This window comes from Nicotiana tabacum, chromosome 7 (assembly GCF_000715075.1).
Source record: "Nicotiana tabacum cultivar K326 chromosome 7, ASM71507v2, whole genome shotgun sequence".
Lineage (NCBI taxonomy): Eukaryota > Viridiplantae > Streptophyta > Magnoliopsida > Solanales > Solanaceae > Nicotiana > Nicotiana tabacum.
The window spans coordinates 158,074,747-158,083,494 of record NC_134086.1 but is presented as its reverse complement, the minus strand read 5'-3'; the positions used below and the strand labels follow the sequence as shown (position 1 = coordinate 158,083,494).

The 8,748-nt window shown below is 36.8% G+C and overlaps 2 protein-coding genes across 2 annotated transcripts; one reads left to right on the top strand and one right to left on the bottom strand.

Moving 5' to 3' along the window:
- The first annotated feature begins 531 nt into the window (after positions 1-531).
- Positions 532-3,760, top strand: LOC107790418 (pentatricopeptide repeat-containing protein At2g39620-like). The gene has a single exon (XM_016612346.2). The coding sequence runs from the start codon at positions 721-723 to the stop codon at positions 3,364-3,366; it is 2,646 nt and encodes an 881-aa protein (XP_016467832.2). The 5' UTR covers positions 532-720; the 3' UTR covers positions 3,367-3,760.
- An 875-nt stretch (positions 3,761-4,635) lies between these two features.
- LOC107790417 (uncharacterized) lies at positions 4,636-8,500 on the bottom strand. The gene is made up of 5 exons (XM_016612345.2): positions 7,822-8,500; positions 7,178-7,302; positions 6,787-7,038; positions 6,521-6,729; positions 4,636-4,873 (listed from the first exon to the last, which is right to left on the bottom strand). The coding sequence occupies exons 1-5, from the start codon at positions 8,498-8,500 to the stop codon at positions 4,636-4,638; spliced, it is 1,503 nt and encodes a 500-aa protein (XP_016467831.2).
- Between the last annotated feature and the right edge of the window lie 248 nt (positions 8,501-8,748).

Here is an 8,748-nt window from a genome sequence, read left to right as displayed (position 1 = left end):
TGCATGTATTTATTCACCCGATAGCGGGTTTTGAGCTGATCGGAGGCTGAGTCATCGGAGTTTAGCAAGGTGGCTGCCAGCGTTCGCAGCACCGCTCTTCTCCCTTTCTTTCATCAGTCCTCTTTTGTACATTCAGACCTTGTAGTTGTATTTATACTCTAATAGATGCTCGTGACTTGTGACACCCCGGTTTAGGCTGTGTTTGAGTTGTATTTCGCACTTTATAAAGAAATCATTTGCTTAGTGTGTGGTTATATAATTAAAAAAAACTCTTTATCAATATTAACTTTTCTGAAAAGGCGAAATGGGTTGGTTGACAGGCCTTGTCTTCGCAAGAGTCGCCATCACGACCGGAGCGGGGTTTGGATCGTGACAATTATTTTAGGTCACAAGTTCAAATTTTTTAGCGTGACATGCTAGGACTATATATATGTTCTTTTTTTTTTAATCAATTAAATTCTAAAACTTCGGCTTATAATAAAGCAAGCATTTTACCCGTTGCATATATATTATACTCCACAGTATATGAAAATGGGTTTTGGTTTGAAAAAAGAAGAATTGAAACGTTTTAAATATTCTTGCTATTTAAAACCCAAACCCATAATATGCTCATTGTCTAAAGTCTCCAAACTGCATTAGTTGAAATTTTTTGAATCGCCCTGCGTTTTGAGTCTTCAAATACTAGTCGGTTATATACAAACAGAGCATGAAAGCTGGAGAATGAAGTTGAGATGTTGTTCAATACTTGTACTAGTACGTAGATTTCATTCTCAAGAATTGCCAAATACCTCAAAAATTCTCTCCCACCAGCGGCTTCTCACCCTCCTCTCTTCGTGCAAAGACCTGTGCTCTCTTCTCCAACTTCACGCTCGTCTAATCACCTCTGGCTTTACTTTCAACACTTCCACCTCTACCCTTCTCATCAATTTGTACTCTTCCTTCCAAAAATGCGCCTTTTCCCGCTCCCTCTTCGATTCTTTACCCAACCCACCTGTCATTATCTGGAATTCAATGATCAGAGCTTACGTCAGAGTCAATCAGCACGAAGAAGCTCTCAAACTGTACGTTTCAATGTTGGAAAAGTCTATTCAGCCGGATAAGTATACCTTCACTTTTGTGCTGAAAGCTTGCACTGCTATGTCTGATTTTGAACGCAGTATCTTGATTCATGAAGAGATAGTTCGTAGGAATCTGGAAACTGATGTCTTCATTGGGACTGGGCTTATATATATGTATAGTAAAATGGGTGATTTGGAGAGCGCAAGGATGGTGTTTGATCAAATGCCTGACAAAGACGTTGTAGCTTGGAATGCAATGATTTCTGGGCTTGCACAGAGTGCAGAGCCGGTTAAGGCTGTTGACCTTTTCAAGGACATGCAATTTATTTTTAGGATTAATCCTAATTCAGTGACATTATTAAATTTGCTCCCTGCAGTTTGTAAATTAATGGATATGAGAGCATGTAGGTGTATACATGCTTATGTATATAGGAGAGCATTTCCGGTTTCAGTTCATAATGCTTTGATTGATACATACTCAAAATGTAATCATCCCAATCTTGCTCACCGAATTTTTCTTGAGCTAAGGGGGAAAGATGATGTTTCATGGGGTACAATGATGGCAGGTTTTGCATATAATGGGAACTTTCATGAGGTTTTGGAAATGTTTGATTCCATAAAGAAAACGGGCTTGAAGATCAGCAAAGTATCAGCTGTAAGTGCATTGCTTGCGACCGGTGAAATTGGCGATTTAGGGAGAGGGAAAGAAATTCATGAATATGCAATCCAAGAAATGATTGATTCCGACATTATGGTTGCTACTTCATTGATGACAATGTATGCAAAGTGTGGATTGCTAGACAAGGCTAGAGATCTGTTTTGGGGAATTAACGGAAGAGATTTGGTTGCTTGGTCCGCAGCAATAGCTGCTTTCTCACAATCAGGATATCCTCAAGAGGCACTCTCTCTGTTTCGAGATATGCAGAATGTGTATTCACAGCCAAATAATGTTACTCTGGTGAGTGTTATCCCAGCCTGTGCAGAGCTAAGAGCAGTGAGATTAGGAAAGAGCGTCCACTGCCATGCCGTCAAAGCCAGCATCGATTCTGATATTTCAACGGGAACTGCCTTGGTTTCCATGTATGCTAAGTGCAACCTATTTAATTTGGCACTTAATTTGTTCAATAAGATGCCACTGGTTGAGGTAGTAACATGGAATGCTCTGATAAATGGGTATGCTCAGATTGGTGACTGTTATAATGCATTAGAGATGTTTTCTCGATTAAGGTTAACTGGATTACACCCAGACCCCGGGACAATGGTTGGTGCGCTTCCAGCTTGTGCCCTTCTAGGTGATGTACGCTTGGGAGGATGCCTTCATTGTCAAATTATCAGATACGGGTTTGAGTCAGACTGTCATGTGAAGAATGCTCTAATTGACTTGTATGCCAAATGTGGAAGTTTGACTTTGGCTGAATTCCTGTTCAACAAAAATGATTTCTCTAAGGATGAGGTGTCCTGGAACACAATGATAGCAGGATACATGCACAATGGACTTGCCAAGATAGCCCTTGCCGCATTCCATTCCATGAAGTTCGAATCATTTCGGCCCAATGTGGTCACAATTGTGAGCATCCTGCCTGCGGTGTCACATTTGACATGTTTGAGAGAGGGCATGACTATACATTCCTACATAATTAAGAGTGGCTTTCAGTCTCATAAGCTTGTAGGGAACAGTCTTATCGATATGTATGCCAAATGTGGTCAACTTGACCTTTCGGAGCGTATATTTGAGGAGATGAAGAACACTGACACTGTTTCTTGGAATGCTTTACTTACAGCATATTCTATGCATGGGGAAGGCGATCGTGCTCTTTCTGTTTTCTCTCTAATGGAAAATAGGGACATTGAAGTTGATGCTATATCCTTCCTTAGTGTCTTGTCTGCCTGCAGACATGCAGGCTTGGTTGAAGAAGGAAGGAAAATATTTCACCACATGCGTGACAAATACCACATCGAGCCAGATGTGGAACACTATGCCTGTATGGTAGACTTGTTAGGCCGTGCTGGCTTGTTTTATGAAATTATGGATCTGCTTAAGACAATGCCTATGGAGCCAGATGGTGGAGTTTGGGGAGCCTTGTTGGATGCATCTAGAATGCATTCTAATATCGAGTTAGCAGAGGTTGCTTTGAAGCATCTTGTCAAGCTTGAGCAAGGAAACCCAGCTCATTATGTGGTATTATCAAGCTTGTATTCTCAATCTGGTAGGTGGAATGATGCAGGACATACTAGAGTAAAGATGAATGAAACTGGATTGAGAAAGACACCAGGCTGTAGCTGGGTTGAGGTGAAGAGGGGGATATGAATTTTGTGTAGGTGCAATAGAGAGAGCCATTGGTGTTTCTCTTTGATGAACTAGTCTAAGGGTGGCAATCCAACTGCTGAAAAATCTCCATAATTTTGCTGGGTACTTAGTGCCACACATCTTCAAGGTTGATCTCCAATATCAGCAAAATTTAGCCAGCTTCAAGCTCCACCTATAAATTCTAGGATCTACAACTGATATTCAAGGCCCCATGATGGTGGCGGGAAACAGAACGTGCTTCACAAAATTCATGTTCTTAGATGAAAATGTAAACGGTGAAACATGTCTTATACTGGAAGCCCATCATATGGGATTAACTTTTGCTTGGCATTTTGTGCCTATTGTATAAAATTCGCTTATTTGTTTTTGGTACAAACCAGATTTATAGGTCAAACCTATCTATACAAGCTATCTTCATATCTGCCAGGTAGGTTAAAAATGCTTTCCATTTATGTGCTATAAGTTGTTGGCAGCTTTATTTAAGATGTGCAGAATCTCTGAAGAGATTTCATCTGTGAGTAGCTGGAATAGTCTAAAGTTGGGGTTGGGGGGAGTTGTATTTTTAGGCAAAGTTGGAACAGAATATTGATTTTTACCCAGTGCAGAGTCTGGGAACAGATTCCATTGTCTCATGAGCTGTTAGCAAAAAATATTTTGGTTTACCTGAGTTGGTGTTTGGTGATACTTTTACTGGGCTATTGAACATGATGTTAATGTTAGGAAGTCTTATATATTCAAATGTCAGAGTCTTATGTATTCAAATGTTAGGGAGTCTTATTTATACAAATGTTAGGGAGTCTTATTTATTCAGATGTTAGGGAGTCTTATGTCGACGCTAATTTGCTTTCCAGTTGGGAATGTTGTATTCCTTTTGGTTGGTTGATGTTTTTGCTGATAAAGTCAGATCTACTAGCAATCTCATTTTTGATTGTTTGTATGTCGTACAAAGAGATAGGTTTTGCTTAGAGGTTAGTGCTTTCAAACTCAAGGGAAGAAAGAAGGAATCTGTACCTGGTGCTTTTTGATTATGCTTTGCATCAAATAAATGAGTCATGCATAGCTAGTGGAACTTCAGACTACAGTGATGATGAGGTCCAACCTGTCGCTATGCTGCTTATGCTCGCAGATGCACCTGAAGCTTTGCATATATCCGTAAAGCTTGGATTGGAAGGCATCTTGGAGCTTCTGCAACGCCCAATATCTAGTGCATTGTCCAAATATCCAAATTCTGACCGACTTGCTTTTGCGGTGGAAAACATCTGAAAAAGCTTATCCAATCGTGCTTTTTTGTGATGAATTGTAAAAAGATTGATGCTTCTCATTTTCTGCTGTATTAATGAGAAGTAACTTGATTGTACTTCTTGGTGAGTAATCAAACATATTTAATAGCCAAAAGATGCAAAGGGGAAATTGCATCTCAGCGAGTAAATCTCTGTATGGTCCAAGTGGGTTTTCTCCTTTGGTTCCCTGAATCAAAGTGGCCTCTAATGGTCCAAGTGCACTCAATCTTTAATTCCATGCCAATACAGATAAAGATTCCATATACAAGAAAAGAAATTACATGGTAGCTAATTAAATTTCTTTTTCTTAAAGTTAACCCCCTTTCTTGAGGAATAATGTTTTCTTCTCTCCTCTACCGCTATTAATTATATCAATAACCTCTACAGTTCTCTCTGTGGCTCTTCTTCTAGTTTTTTTATTTATTTAAAATAATTGATTATATTATAACATTTTAGATTTTAATAAGTACATGCTATGATATTAATAGTATGAGTATTAATGGATCTTTAAAAGTCGATTAGACCTATCAAATCGAACCGTACCGTATCTTTTAGGTTTTTATATAAATTTATGACCATATCGAATAATTAGGTAGGTTTTTAATTTTATAAAAATAAATTAAAAATTACTGAATCGTACCAAATAAATTTATTATGAAAATATATTTTATATACTAGGTTCAAATATAACAAAGCATTAGAATTTTTCCCCTTGGGCCGTGAGATTATGGAAACAGCTATACCACAAGTAATTAACACCCAAAGTCCCAACTCCTATACCTATTTTGCTTACTCATATTGAAACTGAATTACATCTTGAGTAGCAAACCACAAGGTAATCGAGCAATCTTAAGTAGTAAGTCACAAGGCATTGGATATTTTTCCTCTCTTTTGATGTAGAGTTATATTGTTGGATACTTAATTTTTTAATAAAAGTTATTCTTCAGTCCCAAATTGATTAGTATCGTTCCATTCGTGTTATTTATATCACTCTTGTCTTTGCTTAATTTATTTTACGCTTTTGTAGAATTGAGGAATGGATCAAGATCTATTTTGGCCATCTGCTATGTTCCCTTGATTCATCAGTACAGTAAAATTGTCCAAATCTTTTTACCAAAGTTCTATGCATGTACGCATTTTATCATTCTATCTTCCACTAGCGATATTTATCTGATGTTTAAAAAAAATACCAAAAGTTAACCGGACTTTATTGATACCGAAAAGAAATCGGGATGATTGAGATGGTTTTGAAAAGTTCAATTTTTGTTATACAAAATAAATTAATCGAAAAATTGCTATGGTACAAATTTACAAAATAATCACTAGAACAGAACCATTGATACTCTTGAAGATACCTACATTCAAAAGTGGTATGGTCTAGTGACCTACATCAATCTACTAATATAAAATAAACTTATAGAGAGAATAAATTCTCCCCCTAAACAAAACTCTCCGAAATACTACATTGTGGATATTGTTGTTGTTCTTGTGTGAGAAGCATGTTTCAATTTATAAAAGTGCAAAACTTCTCTTCCAAGAAAAAGATAAGGCATATGAAATAGATTTATTTCTTTTAGGAGTCTTTTTCCCTTACTTCAATAACGAGAGTCCTAAGGCCATCTCCAACCCTCCTCTAAATTTGGGATAATTTCAAGGAAATAGCAATGATAGGTATAATTATTGTTGAAGGGCTGAATTACTTTGGAGATTAGAGATCTAACCGGAGGCGGATCTAGAAATTCGGGACGATGGGTGCACCATTACTTTCAAGATTAACATTTAGTTTGATAATATAAAATTTTACAATCACAACAACTTACCGAGCAAAAAAATAATTAGTTTCATTATCACAAAAACAAATATTATCAATTTACAATTGTACTCGACGAGTTTTCATACTTTGAAAACGATCAATAATAGCATCATTACTTACAGTTGCAAATACCTTACGCTCTATATTGCAAACGAAACAGCCATTCAAAAACTCTTCACTAATGCTATTACGTAGATCACTTTTTATGAGCTTAATTGAGGAAAATGCCCTTTCCACGCTTGCAGTAGCAACAGATAGAATCAAAGTCAACTTCACAAATAAATAAATATGACACTAAGTTTGATCCAATTTTGTCTCTGCCATCACTATAGCAAGATCCTTCATTCCCTTCAAGTTGATAAATTTGCTATGAGGCATTCGAGCATAGACAATGAAACTATCAAGCTGAAAGCTGAGATCTCGAAGCTTGTTGTCATCAAACTCACTTGGATAATACTTGGCCAACTTCATTATTCTGTCTTTGTCAAAATTAGCAAATGAATCAATCGGATTCAAACAAGCCATACCAAGGAGTAAGTCACTAGTCATTACATCAAAACGACTATTTAGCTCATGAAGCTGAAAATCAATAGTTGCATAAAATATTTTCACAATAAAGTGATGTGAATATGAAACTCCCGACCTCTTTCGTATCGATCTTGGACAATCTTCATCCATTTGGGATCATAATATCATGTTTACCACAGAATGAGTAAACTTCATTCATCAAGAACTCAAATTCACTTTCTCTCATAGTCTGCAATCTTATATTTGCAAGGTCAAGCAACCTCATAGCATTGACTATGTCTTGATCTTTCTTTTGTAAAGCTTTGTTCAATTCATCTGTAAAAAGCAACATCTTGAACATCAAGTGCAATAAAAACACAAACTCAAATTCTTGAATATTACCCAAAAGATTTTTTTTGCTGCAAATCTATCAAGAGAAAGAAGACTATCTTGTTGCATATCTTTAAGAACGTTAACAATCGAAGAAAATATAATCAAGACATTTTCCAAGGTCTTAAAATGCGAACCCCAACGAGTATCACCCGGTCGTTGGAGCCCACGTTCTTGATTCAATCCTTGCCCGGTAATCTCCAGACTTAAGTAATTCTTCCAACTTCTCTACTTGGTGTTGTCGAAGTATTTCCCTGCTTTTAAAAGATGTTCCAATAGTATTCAATGTGTTAGTGACAACATCAAAAAAATTATTCACATCCGGATGCTTTTTAGAAAGAGCTACAAGTGTTAATTACAACTGATTGGCAAAACAATGAACACAATAGGCATATAAAACATCTTGTAAAATCAAAGATTTTAGGCCATTTATTCTTCCTTGCATATTGTTAGATCCATCGTAACCTTGTCCACGTAGCTTGGATGAGCTTAACGAGTGATCCAAAAGCAAATCATAAATTATTTTCTGTAATGATAATGCAGATGAATCATTCACATGGACAATACCCAAAACGCGCTCAATCACCTCCCCTCTTTTGTTAACATATTGTATAACAAGGGCCATTTGCTCTTTATGTGAGATGTCCTTTGATTCATCAACCAATATCCCAAAGAATTCGTCATCCAAATCTTGGATAATAGCTTTACTTGTTTCTTTAGCACAAGCATCCACAATATCCTTTTGAATTGCTGGACAAATAATCATATCATTTTTTGGAGCTTTATGTAATGTTACCTTTCCCACATCTGAATGCTTATCCCCATGAAATTCCAAAAGTTCAAGAAAAAAATCTTTGTCTTCAGAATCTTCACTTTCATTATGACCACGAAATGACAACCCATTTCTTAAGAGAAATCTTACCACATCAACCGAGGCATTTAAACGTATCCGATGATCGCTTTTTACTTTCTCACTTTTCTTGTGAAAAGAAGATTGAATCGATTGTTCTTGATTTATCAAATCTTGCATCCTATTAAAACATTTGTGATGGATACTACTTACTTCCCCAGACATGCGTTCTAAGTCTTTCCGTACCTTTGTTCCAACCCTTAAAACCATCTTTTGTAAATGCATCTCCCGCATTACCACGACTTTCAAGTTCATTTTTAAACAAATACCAACACAAACAGAATGCAGCATCACTTTTTATGCTATATTGCAACCATTGAGAATATGGACCCTAGAATGAATCGGGATTAAATTGATGCATTTTGTTCCCAAATTTAGTTTTAGGGAAAGCATGGCCACTCGGTTGACAAGCCCCTTTTTGAATATAATGTCTCCTCACTTTATCTCGGATATTAGGGGCATACTGAAGAATCGGTATTTTT